At 39.3% G+C, this 24,475-nt stretch overlaps 1 protein-coding gene and 1 long non-coding RNA gene across 5 annotated transcripts in view; one reads left to right on the plus strand and one right to left on the minus strand.

The window, feature by feature from the left end:
- The window catches only part of LOC135110900 (uncharacterized), a 7,629-nt gene extending 181 nt beyond the window's left edge, over positions 1 to 7,448 (plus strand). The window contains exons 1-3 of the long non-coding RNA XR_010273486.1: positions 1 to 75; positions 1,835 to 1,970; positions 3,440 to 7,448. The exon at positions 1 to 75 is cut by the window's left edge and continues 181 nt beyond it. This is a non-coding gene — a long non-coding RNA (uncharacterized LOC135110900). The remainder of the gene's footprint in view (positions 76 to 1,834; positions 1,971 to 3,439) is intronic.
- Positions 284 to 24,475, minus strand: part of LOC135110899 (BAI1-associated protein 3-like) — a 126,058-nt gene continuing 101,866 nt past the window's right edge. For all 4 annotated transcript variants that reach the window (XM_064023529.1, XM_064023528.1, XM_064023527.1 and 1 more), the window contains 14 exons: positions 21,256 to 21,387; positions 18,771 to 18,825; positions 18,533 to 18,571; positions 15,432 to 15,574; positions 13,856 to 14,030; positions 13,341 to 13,457; positions 12,270 to 12,434; positions 10,164 to 10,307; positions 8,726 to 8,941; positions 8,168 to 8,305; positions 2,890 to 3,067; positions 2,337 to 2,460; positions 1,837 to 2,045; positions 284 to 572 (listed from right to left, as the gene is read on the minus strand). In XM_064023529.1, the coding sequence (XP_063879599.1) occupies positions 475 to 572; positions 1,837 to 2,045; positions 2,337 to 2,460; positions 2,890 to 3,067; positions 8,168 to 8,305; positions 8,726 to 8,941; positions 10,164 to 10,307; positions 12,270 to 12,434; positions 13,341 to 13,457; positions 13,856 to 14,030; positions 15,432 to 15,574; positions 18,533 to 18,571; positions 18,771 to 18,825; positions 21,256 to 21,387 (1,933 nt within the window). In that variant the 3' untranslated portion in view covers positions 284 to 474. The remainder of the gene's footprint in view (positions 573 to 1,836; positions 2,046 to 2,336; positions 2,461 to 2,889; positions 3,068 to 8,167; positions 8,306 to 8,725; positions 8,942 to 10,163; positions 10,308 to 12,269; positions 12,435 to 13,340; positions 13,458 to 13,855; positions 14,031 to 15,431; positions 15,575 to 18,532; positions 18,572 to 18,770; positions 18,826 to 21,255; positions 21,388 to 24,475) is intronic.

Below are 24,475 nucleotides of genomic sequence, written 5' to 3' on the forward strand. Positions count from 1 at the left end.
CAATATTCCAAGTTTTGTGATACTTGAGTTTAGTTCTGTGGCTCTGGAAGAAAAGCAGGCGCAAATATTGAGAAGGTACCGTACACCCAGAATATTCTACAAATTTATGACTTATGAATGAACATCTGGAACTTAACTTGCATGTAACTCAGGGAATGTGTGTGTGTGTGTGTGTGTGTGTGTGTGTTATACAGTTACTATTCATCACATTTCCAGGCTGACATGTGTTTCCAGTGGTATGGTTGACTTCTCTCTATCTACCTATCTATATTTATGGCTGCTGAAGGAACACAGTATCTATAAGGAAAACAAAAACTGCATCACAACATGGCAGGGGTGATGAGAATGATGAGACGTGTGAGCAGTAGGTAGACCTGATGAGGTCATCATAGTTGAGCGAGTGGCAGGAAATAGAGGAACAGTGGGTGACAAGACATTTTGAGATGAATGAAGAGACTTGTGTAGCTTCAAGTCCTAAGTAGGCCGAGCAATTCTCTCCTTTTGTTTTTTGACAAACTCCATTGCCACCTTGTCGCTTGTCCTTGTCTCCAGCACCTTCAAGATGGAGTTGTCTGTAGGAATGAGGGAAACATACTATTAAAAATATATGACTGAAAGGCATGAACATTATACAAAGCATATTATTTAACTTGTAAAAAACTGGAGGTGGCTATAACCACTTTCCCACATGAGGATCAGAGGCAGTTATAACAGCTTTGCAATTTTTATGGTAAATTAAGCTACTTTTTGTCAGTTTTTATAGTAGTCATTGGTAATAAATGTGAGTTGGTTAGGCTAATCTCTCAGTCTTTGCTCCACTCTCACCATGGCCACATGCAGTGAGAGTAATTCTGATAAGTCCAATTCCCTGCCAGCTCCCTCCTGCCCTCGCATCTCAACGCCACACGTATCACCCACTTGTACCAGACCACTTAATACACATGTTGTGAGAGTGCAATAGGGTGGAACTCGATAAAACTGTCTCTTTGTTTCTATTGAGATATCCTGAGGAATTGCAGCTGATTTGAGCCTAGAGAGTGATGATACTGATACTGCAGAAGATACTGAGAAAGATGCTCAACACCAATAGCAGCTTCAGAGGAATCTGCATTTGTTTCAACATCCTCTGTGAGCTGTAGGGCATAACTAAGATAGAAAGATCTGCTAACCATGCACAACAGGGGCTATATTGTGTGGAGGGAGCTTATATCATAGTTTAGCATGTATGAAGAGAGCTCAGGGCATCCATTTTCATTAGGCACTAGCCATATCCAGTCAGGCGACATGGCATGGCAGGTAAGTGACTCGCTTCTTTCAAGTCTCTCCTCTTAATTCAACTCACTGTCTTTTCATAACCACTGCATGTAGAGACTTCTAGATGTCATCATTAGAAAGAAGAAGACTTGATGATGAGTACAAAACTTATTTCATTGGCTCTTTCATTACTAGCCAAATTTAAGGTGTAAGTGAATATACGCTATCTTCAACATTTAGTGCTGGAGGGCTGGTCCTAACAGGATGAAAATCATCACCACTGTCTGTCCTTTAGGGATTAAAGAAGATGTGAATGACATAATGTATAAGAGCAGGAAGGTTGCAAGGCGTACTTAAATACATATATGATTCAGTACAGAAATTCATATAAACCAAGCTGACATTCTCTTTTGAAATCTCCCCTAACTGTAATTCACTGATTGGAAAAATCTAATATTTAAACCATTTTTGTGAAATGTAGATAAAGTAGAGCTTTGTTTATAGATGAAATCTCAGACTTAAATTACTTTGAAGAGTGGTAAATTCTAATACAGAACCTACATTACAAACACTATTACAGACCTGGATCCTTCTGAAACATGAGGCTCAGCTCGATGGGTTTGAGGCCATGGAAGTTATCAACAGAGGAGGAGGAAGCCACAACACCTGATATAGTATTCAAAGACAAGAAGGCTTCACCTCCAAAGTCATTGCAGGTGATGACATCATGATCCATTAATGTGAATAAGATCATGGCTCCCTCTGCCTGACAACTTTCCAGGGAGGCAGGGCTGGAGGATATATGAAGAAACATCATTACAGAATAAAAGAAAAGAATTGTTTGTATATTATTTGAAAAAATAGGTTACTTTACATATTTTTGGTTTATTTAATTTTTGAGTATAAAATCTGAATTAGTAAGTATATTCTTGTTTTCATTTCATGGACATGAGAAACATCAAGGAAATAGGATACATATCAAAATGAAATTAATCAACATGAATAGAAAGATAAAAATGAGCCTAGGTGCATCTGATGAATCACACCAGCCATGAGCAAACTGAGCCCTCAAATTAACTAACAATTCGAAGCATTCATCGAAGAGTGGGTGAAGCGTCTTCTTGTGGACGTTGGTCTGCTGTTGCGCTGCTCCAGGAAACAGACGTCGTGGGAGCAGTTCAATCACCACAAAGGGATCACTGAAACCTGTAGGGAGGTGGTGCTGACAAAGGGAGCAAATATACACAGAGGAGTAAAGGAATTAAAAGAGCATTCAAAGCAAAGGTAATGTAATAACCAAATGGATTATGTGGGCTACAATTTGCTGCTATCTGTTTTGTCTGAGGATTTAGAACCTCAAGAAACTTGATGCTGAGAGAAAAGTTAAAGTGGAATGTGTGTACTGTAGTTCACATAAATGTTCCCTGTTTAATATCTCACCTCACAACTATATGCTAAACATTGTTGCATACATGCACACTCAGCTGAAAATACTGAGTAGGACTCAATGGCTGAAGTACATGCACACTATACACAAACACATTCATCAATGAACCTCTTATTTTGTATCTGTCAGTGTTCTCACTCATTCAATGAATCATCTATAAACACCACGGTTTCACCTTGTTTCTTTACCATTAGGGTCAAGAGGGATGACATTCTTGGCTTGCAACACCTCAACACACAGAGAGTCGTGATTAAAATATGCTCTGACAAAGAGTGATCCATACTCTTGGGTCTCGACACGCTCCTGCTCCATTAACCGCTCCATGTGATAAGTCTCGATGAGGGTCTCTGTCGTTGTCTTGTGGAGCTGCACCACATTACCCAGTGAATGAAAGCAGAAACAGATGGGTTACTACGCAGTTTCAGCGTTATCTGCTAATCTGACGACAAGTGTTAATGCTGGAAGATAGTTTTGATGACTCAGTGCATGAAGATTATGCTATATTATGTGTGGGTGGGAAAGTGAGGATAAGGGTAGATAATACCATCAAATTACAAACTCCACTCTTTTTATAAGTTAGCTGGTATACTTTATAAGATAGAAATGGTGTAAATGTCTAAAGGAAAAAGAAACATTTCACATAAGATTATGGGACACTAATACACACACACAAACACTAATTGCATTTTTTTTTTTGGAATAATTCTTCTGTCTACTTAAGTTTTATCTTTCTAACAGGAAAGCAGAACCTGGAGTCCTCCATAATCAAAGTCTTTTTGCTGTGCTGATGGGCTACTACTGCCATGGTATGAAGACAATGAACAAGTCACCAATACACATCTGTTTTATTAAACTCTCTGAATCCTGTAGCCTTTGTTTGTTCTTATGTGAATTTTGTGCTTGCTTTCTGTGCATAGTAAGATCCTCTATTTATACAATAAGTCTCTAGTTTCCCAGAATTCTGACATATAGTAAATAATATTTGATAAGTAAATAGAGACAATCCAGATTCTTGGGGTATAGAGACATGAGGAGGGAAGGGAGATGATGAATGAGAGAGGCACAAAATATGAAAGAACAGAAATGGTCAAAACAGGTGTGAGGGGCACATGTAGAGTTTTCTGGAGTTGGGAACACATGAAATAAAGCACTCCTCTATACAAACTCCATCATAGATACCATTCCAGCACTGACTAATGAACAGAATATTGTGACCTATTTTTTATTTTATTTTTTTTTATGTAGGATGGACACTGGCCAAGGGCAACAAAAATCCAATAAAAAAAAAAAAAATCCCACTGAGATGCCAGTCCCAGAAAAGGGTCCAAAGTGGTAGTAAAAACTTGAAAGATGAGTGTCTTGAAACCTCCCTCTTGAATTAATTCAAGTCATAGGAAGGTGGAAATACAGAAACAGGCAGGGAGTTCCAGAGTTTACCAGAGAAAGGGATGAATGATTGAGAATACTGGTTAACTCTTGCATTAGAGATGTGGACAGAATAGGGGTGAGAAAAAGAAGAAAGTCTTGTGCAGTGAGGCCACGAGGGGAGGGGAGGCATGCAGTTAGCAAGATCAGAAGAGCAGTTTGCATGAAAATAGCGGTAGAAGATAGGAATAGATGCAATATTGCTGCGATGAAAGAGAGGCTGAAGACAGTCAGTTAGAGGAGAGGAGTTGATGAGATGAAAAGCTTTTGATTCCACCCTGTCTAGAAGAGCAGTATGAGCGGAACACCCCCAGACATGTGAAGCATACTCCATACATGGACGGATAAGGCCCTTGTACAGAGTTAGCAGCTAGGGGGGTGAGAAAAACTGGAAGAGACGTCTCAGAACGCCTAACTTCATAGAAGCTGTTTCAGCTATAGATAAGATGTGAAGTTTCCAGTTCAGATTATATGTAAAGGACAGACCGAGGATATTCAGTGTAGAAGAGGGGGACAGTTGAATGTCATTGAAAAAGAGGGGATTGTTGTCTGAAAGGATGTGTTGAGCTGATAGATGGAGGTATTGAGTTTTTGATGCATTGAACAATACCAAATTTACTTTGCCCCAATCAGAAATTTTAGAAAGATCAGAAGTCAGGTGTTCTGTGGCTTCCGTGTGAAATATTTACTTCCTGAAGTGTTGGACGTCTATGAAAAGACATGGAAAAGTGCAGGATGGTATCATCAGCGTAGGAGTGGATAGGACAAGAAGTTTGGTTTAGAAGGTCATTAATGAATAATAAGAAGAGAGTGGGTGACAAGACAGAACCCTGAGGAAAACCACTGTTAATAGATTTTGAAGAACAGCAGCAATAGAACGGTCAGAAAGGAAACTTGAGATGAAATTACAGAGAGAAGGATAGAAGCTGTAGGAGGGTAGTTTGGAAATCAAAGCTTTGTGCCAGACTCTATCAAAAGCTTTTGATATATCCAAGGCAATAGCAAAAGTTTCACCAAAATCTCTAAAAGAGGATGACCAAGACTCAGTAAGGAAAGCCAGATCACCAGTAGAGCAGCCTTGACGGAACCCATACTGGTGATCAGATAGGTTGTGAAGTGATAGATGTTTAAGAATCTTCCTGCTAAGAATAGATTAAAAAACTTTAGATAGGCAGGAAATTAAAGCACTAGGACAGTAGTTTGAGGGATTAGAACAGCAACTCTTTTTAGGAACAGGATGAATGTAGACAAACTTCCAGCAAGAAGGAAAGGTAGATATTGACAGAGTTGAAAGAGTTTGACTAGGCAAGGTGAAAGCACAGAGGCACAGTTTTGGAGAACAACAGGAGGGACCCCATCAAGTCTATTAGCATTTTAAAGGTTAAGGCCAGCAAGGGCATGGAAAACATCATTGTGAATAATCTTAATAGGTAGCATGAAGTAGTCAAAGGGTGGAGGAGAGGGAGGAACAAGCCCTGAATCGTCCAAGGTAGAGTTTTTAGCAAAGGTTTGAGGGAAGAGTTCAGCTTTAGAGATAGATGTGATAGCTATGGTGCCATCTGGTTGAAATAAGGGAGGGAAAAAAGAAGAAGCAAAGTTAATGGAGATATTTTTGGCTAGATACCATAAGTCATAAGGGGAGTTAGATTTTGAAAGATCTTGAAGGAGTTTTTAGCTAGTTGGAGAACTGACTTGGCATGGTTCTGGGCAGAAATGTAAAGTGCATGAGATTCTGGTGATGGAAGGCTTAAGTACCTTTTGTGGGCCACCTCACTATCATGTATAGCACGAGAACAAGCTGTGGTAAACCAAGGTTTGGAAGGTCTAGGTTGAGAAAAACAGTGAGCAATGTACGCCTCCATGCCAGACACTATCACCTCTGTTATGTGCTCGGCACACAAAGACGGGTGTCTGACACGGAAGCAGTAGTGATTCCAAAGAAAATCAGCAAAATACCTCCTTAGGTCTCCCCCAACTAGCAGAGGCAAAACTCCACAGGTACCTCCCTTTGGGAGGATCCTGAGGAGGGATTGGAGCAATAGGACAAGATACAGATATGAGATTGTGATCGGAGGAGCCCAACGGAGAAGATAGAGTAACAGCATAAGCAGAAAGATTACAGGGCAGGAAAAGGCCAAGAATGTTGGGTGTATCTCCAAGATGGTCAGGAATATGAGAAGGGTGTTGCACCAATTGCTCTAGGTCATGGAGGACAGCAAAGTTGAAGGCTAGTTCATCATGATGGTCAGTGAAGGGAGAGAAAAGCCAAAGCTGGTGGTGAACATTGAAGTCTCCAAGAATGGAGATCTCTGCAAAAGGGTGTCAGAATGTACTCCACTCTGGAAGTTAAGAAGTCAAAGAATTTCTCATAGTCAGAGGAGTTAGGTGAGAGGTATACAACAAAGATAAATTTAGTTTGAGAGTGACTCTGTAGTCATAGCGAGATGGTGGAAAACTCGGAAGATTCAAGAGCATGGGCACAAGAGCAGGTTAAGTCATTGCGCACATAAACGCAACATCCAGCTTTGGATTGAAAATGAGGATAGAGAAAGGAGGGAACAGAAAAGGGGCTACTGTCAGTTGCCTCAGACACCTGTGTTTCAGTGAGGAAAAGAAGATGAGGTTTAGAAGAGGAGAGGTGGTGGTCTACAGATTGAAAATTAGATATAAGACTGCGAATGTTGCAGAAGTTAATGAAGAAAAAGTTGAAGGGGATGTCAAGACACTTAGGGTCATTATCAGAAGAGCAATCCGATCTGGGGACATGTGATCCCCTCCCCAGATGGGGACTCTGAGGCTGGTGTAGGAGTCGCCATGATAGTTTTGAATTTTTGAGTGAAGGGTGTGTGTGTTATCAGGTGCTTGTAGTTTTGTGTGGAGAAAGAGAATTGTCTTTAGAGGGTAGTCTGTGACTGCCCCCATGTGTTGTAAGACACAAAGGGAAACGTTCAGTGAGGTCACAGCTGGGTTTAATGAAAAGTTCACAGCACCCCCTGATCCAGTGCTTTAGACCTCACTGGGAGTAATTATCATTTTGGCAGGTGCCTACTGCCTCCTCCACTGATGTTATGATTAGCTGTTGACAATGACAGCAATGGTTGAAAGATCAGTGTATGTACTATATTTCATCATGGCATTTTGTATTTTGAAGACATTGCAGACAAGAGGTTTGAGAAAAATTTAATGCATACTGATAAACAAACAACAGTAATTTACATTGTGTCTCCTGTATTGATTTGATAGCTATCTTTATTGAGCAGTATTGTGTAGTATTTTTTCACTTAAATTCAAGCAGACTTTCCTTGAGGCACTTCACAATTAGAACCACAATTAGAAGTTGCTCATTTGAATGCTTACATAATTTGAATAAGGTCACTAATGTGGATTTTGTAAGTGATCAACTGATAACAGCAATTTATATAATTTATCTTTAAGAGAGACAGTTGTGCTAAAATGTTCACAAGTCTGCTTTCATGCAAAATGTTGCATTTCTGCAATATGTTCATAGTGGAGAAATATTTGGCTTCTGCAGAACACTTTAATGAAGGTGCACCATCTTTCTGGACTGATTTTCCCAATCACTTTTAATTGGGTGGCATTCTTTTTCTAGAAAAGAACACAGAAATGTCCATAAGAATGTCTGAATAGCCTGCACTATCTTTTGACCATTAATTTCCTAAGACAGTATTTTGGTTGTTTTGCTCATTTTTGCTTGTTTTCAGTTTTTTTACATAAACTACCTCCATGCTTTAGGTTAACACATATGTTTTCCCTTAAACATTCTTTCTCTTTTCTCATTCTGTATTTTTGATGGAAATAAGTAAGTTGGTCTAATCATGTCAGTTTTTGCAGGCTGGGGAAGTATGGCCACAAAAACAACAAAGACTGGAGTACTTCAACTTTGTTGTAACTAGGCAGAGAGCTGTAGTTAGTACAGTGTTGAAGAAGTGCATTGATAACAATGTCTCAGTCATCAACCTGTGACATGATCTATGAAGTTTAAGTATCTATCTTTATCACCTTCGCCCTGTGGATACCTACCCGCAGCTGCCTTTCCAGGGTGATGTACTCTGGTCCTGCAAGGGAGTTGTCATCCAGACCTCGGCCATGGGCAGAGAAGAAGGCTCGCAGTAACTCAAGCGCATCATACAGTCTCACAAAAAATGTCACCTGCTTCTCCTGCCGGTGGCATAATTATCGTCACTGAAACTGCAGTGCCTCTTATGCCCATTCACATTTGAAGTGAATAAAACTTTTCATTATATCTTATCCCCAGAAATTTCTCATGATTATGATTAATGAAGGAACTTCCTACATGCCAGAAATGCCATAAAAGTCTAAAAAAACCTGAATAAAAATTGATGAAACACTTATATGAGAGAGAGAGAGAGAGAGAGAGAGAGAGAGAGAGAGAGAGAGAGAGGAGAGAGAAGAGAGGAGAGAGAGGAGAGAGAGAGAGAGAGAGAGAGAGAGAGAGAGAGAGAGAGAGAGAGAGAGAGAGAGAGAGAGAGAGAGAGAGAGAGAGAGAGAGAGAGAGAGAGAGAGAGAGAGAGAGAGAGAGAGAGAGAGATAACTGGATGCCATGCTTACACCACTCACTTCAGTGTCCTTGCCAATTTGATCCTGGAGGGCATTGAGCACTGCCAGCCACAGTAGGTACAGAAGGCGATCCAGGTTGTTCTTAAGAAGAGCAGCTGAATATGTTGAGAGTGAAGCAAAGAGGCGTTCTAGCAGTGGCCGGACAGCTTCCTCTGCAGGCAGAGAGTCTGGGGACCACGCCAGGTGAAAAACATCCTTCTGTAGTTCCACACTGATCTGAGTGTGAAAGGAAGTGCATGAGAGAGAGAGAGAGAGAGAGAGAGAGAGAGAGAGAGAGAGAGAGAGAGAGAGAGAGAGAGAGAGAGAGAGAGAGAGAGAGAGAGAGAGAGAGAGAGAGAGAGAGAGAGAGAGAGAGAGAGAGAGAGAGAGAGAGAGAGAGAGAGAGAGAGAGAGAGAGAGAGAGAGAGAGAGAGAGAGAGAGAGAGAGAGGCATGATACAGTCTAATGTGATGTGCAGATGGAGAAGTCAGAAGCAAAGAAGAGGATGACCAGCATAAAATGACATATGTAGGTGTAGTCAGTCTATGCATTCCTATGTTCAAGCAGGTTAACTCATATACAGTGACACTGTAATCACAAATTAGAACTGCTTTCAAAAGTGACCATGTATTACTGCATTCTAGACCAACTATAACATCCAGTTTTTTTTAAAAGGATGTAACTCAAAGTAGTAAATACATAAGAATTCATAAAACATCCGAAGGACAGAAAATAAAAATTGGTACAATATAGTAACAATCATTAAAAAACCACATTGGGCCACTGTTTACACACAGCTGATGAATGTTCACTATTGATATCACTGTGGGGTGGTAGTGGTGGTGGTGGTGGCAGCAGCAGCCTGCCCTTCTCCTCACTAAACTCACATCATTGTGTAAGGCGGTGGTGGCAGCTGCAACCTGTTCTTCAACTCCCTAAACTCACATCACTGTGTATGGCAACAGTGGCAGCTGTTGCAGTAGTCTGCCCTTCTACACCCTAAATTCAGTGTGTATGGTGGATGTAACTTGTCTGCCCTTCTCACTAAACTCACATCACTGTGTATGACAGGTATGACAACACCAGGTGTAGCCTACCCATCTTCTTACTAAATTTACATCACTGTGTATGGTGGTGGTGGTGGTGGCAGTGGTGGTGGTGGCAGTGATAGTGGTGGTGGCGGCAGTGGCTTTGGTGGCAGCAGTGGTGGCAGCTGCAGCTCACACTTTTCCTCACTAAACTCCTATCACTGTGTATGGCAATGGTGGTAGTGCTTACTCCCTGACTTTCATGTTATCCTACTTCACATTGTGGACTTCTCTGCAGCCAGTTGTGGCCCATCCTCATGTTAAGTTTTAAGTTCCCCATGTTAGAATATAATTTGTAAGGAAACTGATCCTTAAATTAGAGTATTGTGCATTAGCAGTGACCTGACTGAATATATATATAATTGGGTCACCTGTTCTGCCACGGGAGACATGGAGTTGGCGATCCTGGCATCTAGATTAGTGAGGGCCTCGAGTAGGAGGCTGGCTATGTGGTCACTGTAGGTAGTGCCACCTTGGCCTTCCTGGGCATCCAGTTGTTGTGTTAGCAGATCAAGCTGTTTGAAAGACACGATTCAGATAGATCTGTGCACTATATGAAGGTATCCAGCATTTCTTTGTGTGAAGAAAAAAAAAAAAAAAAAAAAAAACATGGATTACTCTGTGGTAATAGATAGGTGCTGATAGCAGCAGTATTAAAATTTTTAGGAAATGTAAAATAGCTGCAAATGAAATACACACACACACACACACACACACACATTACAAATTTCTCTCTCTCTTAAATTACAGATACAACTTAGCAAGAAATCCTACTAACCTATGAAGATACAACATATGAAAAACAGTAGTCCCTCACTTTGGTTCAAATGTTCCACAAACCTTATGGGTCATCAGAATCTCCCTGGCCCTGATGGACCAACACTGATGCCAAAACCACCAGAACACACTTTTCATCTTCTCTCAAAATTTCCATACCTTGAACCACAACAATCTTTCCCCTTATGTCTCCTCCATCCTGAATGCTGGAATTCCAGCCACTCTGAATCAGCTCCATTCCACAGCCATCACATCCATCCCCAACTTTATCTACGAAGGCTTTTTGTGTCTAAGTGGGCTTATGATGAAATAATATCTTTCTGGAGCCACAGCTATCTGGCAGTGTCAAATCCTGTCCCACTATTCACTGCCTGATCAGCATCCAAGTCTACGTTTATAAAACAATTACAGTAAAGGAAGAAAGGGCTGAATCTCACCTTCATTGACTTCACAAATGCCTTTTTGTTGATCACACAATCATCCTATAGAAAGCAATCAAACTTAGAGTGAACCCTCCTATTTCATGTCTGTTGGGCTTCCTTAGTGTCATCACCCCCACCTTCCTCGTGGTATTCTTAGTCACCAAGAAGGGACCTGTGTGCTCCCTTATCCATATTAGTTGTGGGGCCTTAACTTAAATTAATCAATCAATCATCCATATCAAAGATGTCCACAGGACACAGATCACAAGTCGAAATACATGGATATATCATTGTATCCAGCTTCAAAACAGCTGATTTGGACCTCAGTGCAAACTGTCTGTGATAATTTTTCTATACTAGACAACAGAAAATGTTATACTCAACCTCACAAAAAGTGAAATGTATATAAATCTGGGTGAGGCCAACATCAATCCTACATTGCTCATCCTGGTCTCAACATCCTTCAGGTGGTTGACAGAATTAAACTTCTAGGTGTCACCCTTGACTCACTGGAAACACTGTATTGGTGCCATTGTTAGCTTGGCTACAGGTACATACTGCCTAATAATGGTGAGATACCTTAAATCACTAGATGTTCCATCTGCTGAATTCTAGTATATGTGCACAGCATTCATTCTACCAAAATTAACATATGCTTCCCCTTCATAAATAACACGAGACTCCTTTGAGTCTAAAAAATGGCTGTTAAAATAATGTATGGCCTGGGTTACATAATCTATGACAATGTCCTCCCTCAGGAACAGCTAATACAAGACCCTACAATAGTTTGGTGTCAGCCTTTCATATCACCTGAGGCACAAGGACTTCTTGCTTTATCCTAGTGTCCCAATTTCTTCACACACTACCAGATATATGAACCTCCTCACTCCAGTCAGGGCTAGGACTGACATGCAGATTCAGCTCCATTCCCTCCATCAATATAATTCACAAACCCCTCTTAACCAATAATCCAAACCACACTTCCCACACCATAAAACTGTCACTCTTCCTCAAGCATCATCCTACTAGAGCTGTTAACCCCATCAACAAAAAACCCTTCACACCCACACACCCTCTCTAGTATGTTATTCATATGTGAGATAAAATGTGTAGTTTTGCCACTTTCCCTCAGTACAAATTGCATAAATCAACTTGTTAATGTATTATTTTCAGTTGTTTCACAGGAATTTCTGCAATAATCCATTCATCATCATCATCATCATCATTCTTCTTCTTCTTCTTCTTCTCCTTATTATTATTATTATTATTACTACACACCTGCAGCTCTTCTTGTAATAGTGTGAGTGAGTGCCTAACATGCTCCATGTTGTTGACAGTGATGCAGAGCTGCTGGGCTCGCTCCATGTCAGTCGTGTCTGTGGCAAGGGTGTTGAGGCGCTGCTGCAGCAAGTGCACATAGTAGTCTGCTGCCCCTGACATAGTCTGTAAAGAAAGTGCAACCTTATTACCCACAGACCATTACTACCACCACTAAATTCATGAACACCACCACCACAACCACTGTTGCTGTCAGCACTTTCATCTTCACCACTATCACAACCAACTATTCCATTTTGACTAAACATTCCCATATCACAAACACTATTGTTAATGTCACAGCCTTTCTAGCCAGCACCACTACCAAAATCACCACCTCTTTAAAGTGTTCTGTCTGTTGAATTAAAATCAGTAAAAATAAAACAAACATTTATGACACAGAAGGTGGATTCTGACAGAACATGACTGCATGGATCAAAAATTAAAACTGAACAAAAATAGTATGTGTCCTGAGGTTATTCTGTTCAGCAAAGTTGTAACATAAGGTCTATAAGTGGTGGGAATTTCAGGTTATGACAGACAACTATGAAAACTAATGAGAAATAAGGAAAGCACCATTGAGAATGTTACCTGTCTCCTTACAACATACATAATTGATATATAATTAATATATATATATATATATATATATATATATATATATATATATATATATATATATATATATATATATATATATATATATATATATATATATATATTGCCACAAAACTAATTTCAGTATGAGCTCACCAGAAGGTGATCATTCATGCATTCCTGTGGAATTTTTGTCATAATAACAGCTATCATCCATAACCTTTTACAGATGAGATTATTCAACCTTTAAGAATACCATTCATGGCCATGCAAATCTATGCCAAGAATGTCAGAAGACAGGTCATACATTTTAACATTTGATCACATAATGAAAAATATAAATTGGAATATTGGCACAATCTGATTGACTGGCTCAGTGTTGTGTCACAGGAAGCTTGGTAAAAGATGATGATGTTGTGTAACAAAAAAATTTACCTCAACCATCTTGACCACAAGAGAGTAGGAGGTGCCAAGATCAGGCCAGGCCAGGTGGCGCCAGAAGGTCTTGACATGGTAGAAGCAGGAGGTGGTGTCTACGGCTGAGGTAGTGTACTGCTTCGCCAAGCATTCCAGATTGACCCAAATATTAATTATTTTCTTCAAGAAAATGCACCTTAAATAAGTGTTTATTGAAAAGACTTCCATGTAATGCAGAGACATATTTCGTTCAAAGGAAGCAGGCAATAAGATGCATTATTACTGAGAGAGAGAGAGAGAGAGAGAGAGAGAGAGAGAGAGAGAGAGAGAGAGAGAGAGAGAGAGAGAGAGAGAGAGAGAGAGAGAGAGAGAGAGAGAGAGAGAGAGAGAGAGAGAGAGAGAGAGAGAGAGAGAGAGAGAGAGAGAGAGAGAGAGAGAGAGAGAGAGAGAGAGAGTTGAGGATGAGGGAGATCTGCTACATTTCACTCCATATGGATAAGGTAGGGCTGTGATATGTGAGGTAATTGCCTAACCTGGACGGGCTCGCCAGTGTTAGCAACCCGGTCAGTCAGGATGGCCACTCGGATGCGGTAGAACACTCTGAAAGCTGTTACATCAACCCAGCGGCTAACAGCAGGAAGGAAGTGGCCCCACACAGAACCTAGCAGCAGGGCATGGCGCTCGCTGGCTGCCACGTGCTCCTGAAATCTGCATAAGAGGAGGGAAAGATGAGGATGTAAGATTTGACAATGAATTGTATATAGTAAAGAACAGATTATGAACTTCAGTTATTACTATATAACCAGTAGTCATTTCCCACTTATGCATGATGAAAAAAAGAAATAATAAAATAAATAAATAAATAAATAAATAAATAAATAAAAAATAAATAAAATAAAATTAATAAATAAAAGTAAAATAATGTTCTTTCAAGTCTAAAAATGCTCTTACAAAAGCAAGTTTTCACTGTACTTTACTAAAAAAAAAGAAAAAAAAAGAATCATGTCAATGTACATAATGCCACCTGCTTGGAAGTATATGTCCAGTGTTACAAGCTATTCTTTAAGTGCTCACATCTCACCAATAAAAAGGGCAACAGAAGGAACACTCTCTCTCTCTCTCTCTCTCTCTCTCTCTCAAGCTTGCAAGTTAAATAAGAGTTCACCAAGTACTTTTCTGGCTTCCTTTAGCCTGCACTTCACATCTGTCTCAATTTTCAGTAGAGGTGGCAGCCATGCAGTAATATCCTCGTTCAACTTGTGTTCTTCAGTGTTCTTTGTCTTTTACATAAAATTAACTTTATTTATGTAAGCCACAATTTTTTCCCAAGAAGCTGGTGGCTAGGGATGATATCAGTAATATGAATGACACAATTACCATACAAACAGCATGATCATGGTGTACGTGTTGTTGACCTCCAAGGATACATAGCTGCTTCATTTATATTTTACATCATTTAGTATTGATATTTGTTATGACAATTACTTATATTTTGCATTAAATAACATGTTAACTGATTTTCAAATTGATATCTTTTTTGGGTGCGGAATAGATCAATAAGATTTTCATTGTATTCCAATGGAAAATTTGTTTTCATGTCTTTGTTTTCATGTTCCTTTAATTTACATTAATACATAATGAAAGTAACAGGATATTTAAAGAGAATGCATTCCCCTCTTTATATTTTGTTGTTATATTTGGTATTTCATTCCCCAGAGAGAGAGAGAGAGAGAGAGAGAGAGAGAGAGAGAGAGAGAGAGAGAGAGAGAGAGAGAGAGAGAGAGAGAGAGAGACGAGAGAGAGACAGAGAGAGAGAGAGAGAGAGAGAGAGAGAGAGAGAGAGAGAGAGAGAGAGAGAGAGAGAGAGAAGTATTTAGCAGAGTTTTTCACAAAGAATTATATTAATAACACTTGGTCATACTTTTCTTTGTTGAAAAATAAACAAAATAATAATAATGAAATGAAAAATAAATATCAAGATATAGTGAACAAGTCTTCCCTCAGGATCTTGTCTTTTTTATTATCCACAAATGAGAGAAAATGTATATGTTACATTTCTGTAAGCATTATGTGAATTATGGGTGGTGGCAAGTCATGCAACATACTCACTTTGAAAACTCAGCAAGTGCCAGGTAAAGCAGAAAGGGACTTGTAGAACAGTGCGGATTATAGTATGGTGTCTCCTTGTTCAGCTCCAGATCTCGTAGCAAAGCACACATCTGCCAGATCTCATTTTCGATGTCCTCATCTACCTGAAATTATTATGGAATTAGAGAATGACGAGGAGAGGTCAATGTCTAAATATGTCAATATGAACATCTGCAGAGTACATTACAATAACTTACTAATACTATAATTTGTGTATTTCTTTGAATATTGGTAATATTCAAAATCATTATAATTTTTTAAATAGAATGAAAAGGAATATAGTTAAGTTGCTGCTAAAGTGAGGATTTGGTTCTGCTAACAGAAGTGTTACTGTACCCTGTGTCAAGGACTTCTCTGCTGCTCCTGGCCCATCCTTGTGTTAGGATTTTTTTTTTAAGTCTCCCATGTTATAGTAAGACTTGAAAGTTAACTGATCCCCCATATTAGACACCATTCACATTAAAATATTGCGTGCTAGCAGTGATCTGACTGTACTGCCTGGGAGGGGATGAGTAGCCATCACTTACTCTTAAAGGGATAGGAACAATTTTCTATTTGGAAATTTTTTCCTTTATTCTTTTATCTTCATCTTGAAAGATCAAGACAAGGGTTCATTGTAACTTATAATTTAATATTAAATTTAAACTATAAATAAATTTAAGAAATAATATTGCAAATTACATCACAGAAACTAAAAGATTTCAAATTCACCAATAGAGATCAAATGCTGGAATAATATCCTGTTATGATGCAAAGATACAAATATGACAGCATAATGATCATCATAGTATGATTAAGAGAACTTTTCATCATTAGTATCTCCCTGGTCTCTTTCTGCACTGCTTCTGGGTATCATGGAATCCATAGCATATGCTGTAACTGGAGCTTTCTTGCCAATGTGAATCTGATCCACTTTAACAAGGTGAAATTCCAGGAGCCATTTTTTTTTTTCCAAGCCCATATTCTATGTAAGTCCGCTTGAAATATATTGCAGTCATCTGGAATTCTGATTTCATTAAATACTTTAGTATCATCAGGAAATAAATGCATTAAACTGCCATTTCTTACATGTTCTAAAAAAAAAAAAAAAAAAAAAAAAAAAAAAAAAAAGTTGGGGGGGAGGCAAGAACAGACCCTTAGGGTATACCACTTGTGACAGGTCTCCACTCAGATGTTATGTTTTCAACCAGTACCCATTATTTTCTGTTAAGAAATCTCTCCAGGCCACTACTTTCCTCTTAATACCATAACTATCAACTTTCAGCAATACGTGCCTGTGGGGAACTCAACTCGGGTAATTGGCTTTCTAATGTTACAGTAGGCCACATCAATATCTTTTTGGCTATCAATGTCATTCATCCATTTGTCAAGGGCTGATTAGCTGTATAACAGTGGAATAACCAGAGAGAAACCCATACTGGAGACTAGTGAAAAGTTTATATTTTTGCATGTGTTATGACACTTTCTGTGATAAACTCGTCTCAAGCATTAAGGCGCACCACATTTCCTATACCATGCATACACTTCCTACACACCACATCTACAAATTTAGTAGACTCTAGAGCAGTGACATATTCCCTACAGAGATACAGCATATTTCCTACACACAGGTGTCTCCTGGGCACTGGGGATGCACAGATAGTAAGGACAAGGTAGGGGTTTGCAAGTTGGTGTCAGTTTTGTGCTGTTTTGCTAAAATATCCGTTGGTCTTGTACTCTTCAACTCACCTTTGGAATCTTAAATTTTGGGATTTTAGCTTTTTGAATGCATCACAGATGGCAATGGGTTTGCAGTCTTCACTAAGTTTTTAAGTTACTTATTGTTATCCATTTCAGAACTTCACATTCCTAAACAGTGTGGGTATGTTTATCTTCAGTTCTGCAGGAATACTTTTATGGGTCTCCTTGATACCACATAACATAAAGTTATTTTTCCGTTGCTTTTCTTTCATATATTTCTTCAAGTGTACAGTCAGCAGTGAATGACGGCTGGGTTCACAATGTTACTGGTGCGTAGATCTCAGCTCACCCACTTCCAAGTTTAAGCTCGATATTTCCAGTTTTTTCATTTAGTTTGTTGACTCAACAAAGCCTCATGAAAAGCTTGGAGTATATTCATATGGTACTTTTAACATTTGTAACGCCCGGCTTACAAATAATGCGATGTCATTAATCTCTCCCTCACTCATGAACTTGTAAATATCTGGTGGTATATTTTTCACATTTTGTATTGAAAAAAAAAAAAAAAAAAAAAAAAAAAAAAATTCACATTGGACAACTCGATAATCTTTTCTTACCTTGGCGTTTCATTTTCCATAACCAGATTTTTTTTTTTTTTAATTACTTGTAACCTGCATTTTTTTTTCCTTTGCTTCTTAACACAGGGGAGCAGCTACTGGTCCTGCTGGGTTGTTGCTTCTGCGGGAGAAGGGGGCGGCCCGAGGGAAAGCACCCATGGAATATTAAAAGTGACTATTCCTTGGAACCAGCTGATCGTGAGGCCGTCTTGTTCTTGCGTGTAGCAAGGAAAGATGAAGTTTCGAATTTGCTCTACGTAATTTTCTTAACCTAAATGAAAGTCTAAACACTATGCATCCATCAAAATGTATATTGGTCTTTCGTGGTATTTGGAACGATAAGACAACTTTTTTAGTAAGAAATGACTCAGAAAGGACGAGCTGTCACAACACACAACCATTACGCACCCACTCGCCCAGAAAGCCGTAACTGGCTTCTAGTTCCTCCGTATCTGCTGATGCCATACGAAGATATTAATAGCAAGTAAAAAAAAAAAAAAAAAAAAATAATAAAAGAAAATAAAATAAAAATAATAATAATAAAAAAATAATAATAGGCAGAAAGATTAAATAAATACAGATATGGAGACGGGACGACACATTTGTAGCTCGAATCCTGTAAAACACACACACACACACACACACACACACACGTGGACATCCCACTGAAGTTTAATAAAGATAATTATAAACTTCCTCGACGCTGTCCTAGTACCAAAGAAGCTTACAGACTCGAGCTCTCAAGCTTCTTTGCCCAATACTTACCTGAATGACGGTGAGCACCTTGAGCGCATCTTCTGAGAGCTGCCACAAAGGAGAGGAAATTAGATGATAATTTCAGCTAAGTCGCGGTGTTATGACTACGTGAATGTGTAGGCGTGGAATAATTCTTCATTATATTCAAGACATTAATCAAAACTATGTTGAATGCAAAAAATAAAAAGAAGCAAAGATAAACATAAACCAGCTCGAACGAACAGCTCCACCATCCGCCAGCACTCACCAGCTTCTCGAAAATCTTGTAGTTGATAGCCACGTAAGGAATCTTGAGAGAGGTGCTGTAGAGAACATGGAAATTAATGATTCTTGTGAACAGTATTCCTATACACTCACAGATACTCACAGATACTCACAGAAGACTTCCTGGAAGAGGCTTACGCCTGTGACTCCAGATCTACATGTTCACCTTGTAGTAGCGTGCGGTGGTTTTTTGCCTTATAGTTATATTTTAGTTCTTGATTAATCCAAAATTTATCAAGTCTGCCCTCAAATTGCTTAATTGATTTTGCTCCAACCACGGATTTATTTTTTTTGGCAACATTATGAGCATTTTTTTTTATCCAGTTCTTTTTGCTCTAGGCTGGTTCCCTTAATACTTGAGAGAGAGAGAGAGAGAGAGAGAGAGAGAGAGAGAGAGAGAGAGAGAGAGAGAGAGAGAGAGAGAGAGAGAGAGAGAGAGAGATATCTGGGAATGGGCATGAAGTAGGTATGCATAAGGCCACACTATTTTAAAACGATCCGGGTACATATGAAACCTTTTACAAAGTGGCGCGACACGTCGCTTGTGCCACGTGCGACCTGCTTGCCACCCCGGGATTGGACTTGCCCGATTTTTTTTTTTTCCCAGCGTGCGACTTGTCGCCTCGGACTGTGTTGTCAAAATTTAATGGAGCTTTCACATCCAAACTTATTATTATTCAAGGTAATATTAAAATGTTAAATTTTAATAACAAAATATAATATAAAAGGAAAACTTTTGGCTGTATGGCATATATAGAGTAGTTTTCAAGTGTCGAGACAGATTTGCGAAGACATTTGACAACACTGCCTCGCTCGCCCAGTGAATGAGACTTGGGACACGTGCTCTCGTGCACAACTAGCTCTGCCTCTCTCTTCCAGGCAATGAACGATTTAACATACAATCTGTAAAAGCTGTGGAAAAACAAAAATGTCTATATGACAGATCACCTAAGTACATCTCGAGGGATGAACAAGACAAGGCATGGATCTGTACAGTAGAGACGTTTCTCTCTACAGGTATGTACAATGAATTTGTTTTGTATTTTCTTTCCGCATTCGGTAAAACTGCTGGAACTTCTCTTCATGCACCTCTAGTTGCTTTGTAACTACATAAGCACTGTGAGCTTCTACATTCTCTTTAAGATACAAATGTATCCAACACATCTTCCTTTATCTTCTGTGGGCGACTACAACACCAATCAAAGCAACAGTAACATCATCCTTCCATAATGTCATCTTGTGAAATGAGTGAAAGCGGTCTGACACGCGTCACGTGCAATCTTGATTTGAAATCATCGTGTTACGTGTCACTTGCACTTGCCACGCGCGGCGTGCCACTCTGGTGTGAAAGCGGCCTAAGTCATGCCAATCGTGTTCTGTGGCTGAAAAAGTATTCTATTTAAAGGCGCCGTCACACTAGCACATTTCACTTGAGTACTCAAGCACTTCAAAAAACTAATATTTGGCAGTCCCATTGCAGTATACGCATTCTACATACACTCTACAATAATATTTTTCTAAGGTGAAAAAGTTACTCTCTGCCTTGCAGCCTTGCCAAATGGTGTCTCACTATCCAAGCGAATTTTAGGCAAAGCGAATGTTGCCGTTGAACGCGCTGATGCGCTATCTCGTAGTGTCCTTGTTTCTGCAGTGACCCGTGTCTATTGTTTGTCACCCACAGAGCTCTCCACTGCCCAGTGTCAAGACACATTGTGGAAGACAGTTACATAATATACACTTGAGTCAGGTGGTGAATTAGTAGCTACTACTCAAGATGGCTGTCACTTTTTTCACTGTTCTCTCAGTAAGAATGTCGCCGTTTGTTGTTCTATCTCCATCGATGATGACACTCTTTAATGCAACTGGTTGTTTCCGCAACACTTGTGGAGACAGCTCTGAAGTTAGTTCACTGAATGCCTCGCAATGGACACTCATCAAGGTTCTTCTTATGCCATTGTATGCATGGATAATTTTAATAATTTTGTAGTATTATAACCTTTGCTTAACTTGTCTACACATACCACATATACTCATTTATTCTTATGCGACTACTTTTTACTTTCTTTCCGTTTTTATTTATTCATTTATCTTTTCTTCTTTAAACGATAGTTCTTTCCAACAAAGTCATTCAGTAGATCTGTTAACAATTCAACATGAAGCAAACTTTCATGACAGTTCCATATTGCCTACATCTTTAGAGAGAAATAATACGTACTCCTCACCACAAACTTTTTATTATTATTATTAAACATAACGGAGAAGGCAGAGTGGGACGAGCGCAAGCGCTATAAGTTGCCAGATGACAACCCCCACCCACCTTGACCGTAGAAAGAAGAAAGGAAAAGCAATTAGCACAATAGTAGGATGAAATCAGAGCCGGAGGAGAAAATAGGTTAAACAATTATAAAGAACGCCTCAACGAACTGAGAATTAAGAATTGAGAGAACATCAAACAATTACTGCCTCACCTTGAGAAAGCATGATCGTAGTAATCCGCACCGGCTTGGAGATCCAGGGTGAGGTGAAGAGCGAGCTTGGCTAGAGACTCTAGGGCCACATCTCCTCCTGTGGCCAGGCTGGCTTCCCGGTGGCGGTCGTACCTACACCGACAAGCAAGTTTGGATGAAGATTTAATTGCAAGGTTATAATAAAGTGATCTGGTAGCTTTGTATGACACAGCTAGAGAGAGAGAGAGAGAGAGAGAGAGAGAGAGAGAGAGAGAGAGAGAGAGAGAGAGAGAGAGAGAGAGAGAGAGAGAGAGAGAGAGAGAGAGAGAGAGAGAGAGAGAGACTCATCTTACTAGTCTGTATTATTATTATTATTATTATTATTATTATTATTATTTTTATTATTATTATTGTTGTTATTATTATTATTATTATTATTATTATTATTATTATTATTATTATTACTACTACTACTACTACTACTACTACTATTACTATTATTAACAGTAGTAGTAGTAGTAGTAGTAGTAGTAGTAGTAGTAGCAGCAGTAGTAGTAGATAGTAACAACAACAACAACAACAACAACAACAACAACAACAACAACAATAATAATAATGATGATGATAATAATAATAATAATAATAATAATAATAATAATAATAATAATAATAATAATAATAATAATAACAATAGTAGTAGTAGTAGTAGTAGTAGTAGTAGTAGTAGTAGTAGTAGTAGGACTATTATTATTATTATTAATAGTAAAAGTAGTATTTGTATTATTAGTTACAATAGCCGCAGTTGATATTGTAGTAAAAGTATTAGTAGTATAGGTAGTTGCAAAAATGGCAGCAGCAGCAGCAACAGCAGCAGTACCTATCATTACTATTATTATTATTATTATTGTTATTATTATTATTATTATTATTATTATTATTATTATTATCATTATTATTATTATCATTATATTATCATCATCACCACCATCATCATGATAATCATCATTACCTGCTGCTCTTGCTGTTGTTTTTGTTGTCATTAGTATTTTTGCACCAATGCTAGTACCAGTAGCACTAGTAATGGCATTGGTGGTATTCTAGGTAAATCTACACCCTCGAACTAAACTGCATCCTCTAATCAAAATGGTTGTTGTCACCTACTGAGTGCAGCCAAGGCACCTGTACTAGTTGGGACAGCGGCACTCACCTTGTGGTGGTGGCGGAGGGGAACGCAGGAACATGAGGCTTGAGGAGACAAACACTAAACAGTTAGTAGCGAACAACAGTGAAGCCCACCATGGAAGACGGAGAAGTAAGGGGAGGAAGAAGGGGGATGATGAGAAGGATAAGTGGAAGGAGAAACAGAAGGCGAAAATAGGAGGAAGGAAAGGTGAATGTCAATATGTCGGTTACAAAGAACCATCAAGTAACAGGGTGACAAGAAAAGAGTCAAAGGCTGAGAATTTGCTGCAGTGAACATGGTCATGCGAACGACACAGGTGCTATTGACTCTGTCTCTCTCTCTCTCTCTCTCTCTCTCTCTCTCTCTCTCTCTCTCTCTCTCTCTCTCTCTCTCTCTTCATACACACACACACACACACACACACACACACACACACACACACACACACACACACACACACAACAATAATAGAAAATGACGCACAGTTTAAAATATAAGCACATACATATTTACACAAATAGCATGCAAACATACATGTATAACTATGCACAGGCTAAATTATGAACACACACACACACACACACACACACACACACACACACACATAGGTGACTATTGTGAGCTCTAGGCTCTCACGGGGAAGTTATTACTTGTGATCACGAGTCTAGCACGTGATCCTCATGACCGTGGGTGAATTAAACACACACACACACACACACACACACACACACACACACACACACACACACACACACACACACACACACACACGCAAAGTTCATGCTGATGCAATTGCGTGGCTTTCATGTTTTAGGAGAATTTTAAAATATTTTAGATTTTTTCCCTTAAGTGCTGAGCGCTTCCCAGGCTCATGTAGTTCTTTTGACACTCTTGTATAGTATCCATATCTACAACAAAAACAGATTTAGGGATTTGAAGCAGCGACAGACCTTTAGAAGCTCGCGATCCGCCTCATTGTATGAAAACATGGAATACATAATTACTAACGGAAATGTACTTTTTGCCAAAGAATGTGAAAAAAAAAGAAAAATGTGAATAAGAACACAGAAACGCTTCATTAAATCTAATTACTGGACTTCAACTCAGGCTACGTGTACATATGATGAGACCTCCACGTTTTGGATCCTGCCGCCATGGAGACATGCTGCTGCCAGGTATTACATTACCTGTTGTCATTCTCTGGAGCCTTAATGCTAGTAACCGAGACACAAAGCCACGTTGAATACACTGACAACAACAAAACAATACAAAAAGATAGAATACCATTGCAGCTTTCTAATCTTGTATAACGCTTACTCACAGCGAGCAGCTATACGTACTCGTACTCGCAGACGAACCTACGCTATCCATTAGCGCCTACTTGCCTAAACGTGTTTGTGCTTGGTAGCTATCATTGTTTATTAGTGTGTGTGTGTGTGTGTGTGTGTGTGTGTGTGTGTGTGTGTGTGTGTGTGTGTGTGTGTGTGTGTGTGTGTGTTGTTCGGTCAGATATCAGAAGAATAAAAATACATGAATGGTGTGTGTGTGTGTGTGGAAGGATCGCATTGGAGAGGACCTGAGGGAGAGAGGATTGAGTGGAGAGGAGGTTGGGGACAGAGCCTTGTGGAGAAGACTAGTGAGGAACAGCGACCCCATATGAACATGGGAGCAGCTGCAGAAGAATGGTGTGTGTGTGTGTGTGTGTGTGTGTGTGTGTGTGTGTGTGTGTGTGTGCGTGTACTGAAGAAACAGAGAAGAACGATCTGTCATACACCATACCACAAAACAGACGTCGAACACCCCCACTTACTGCATCTGTCGCGCATAAACCTTCCAAGAGTACACAGAGTGATAGAAAGGCTCCGGCAAGAGGAAGGCAACGAGGACAAATGGTGGAAGGCTATAGAAGGAGGTGGGAGGAACAGATAGAGGACGAACTGTCATCTCAGGTTGAAAGACTACCAGGAATTCATAAGTCCTCTCTATTTCATCGTGTGTTTGCCATTTCGTAGGGAACTTGTTACATTTCTTATTTTTGATTTTTAATACTGTCATTTG

Source organism: Scylla paramamosain, chromosome 21, assembly GCF_035594125.1.
Source record: "Scylla paramamosain isolate STU-SP2022 chromosome 21, ASM3559412v1, whole genome shotgun sequence".
NCBI lineage: Eukaryota > Metazoa > Arthropoda > Malacostraca > Decapoda > Portunidae > Scylla > Scylla paramamosain.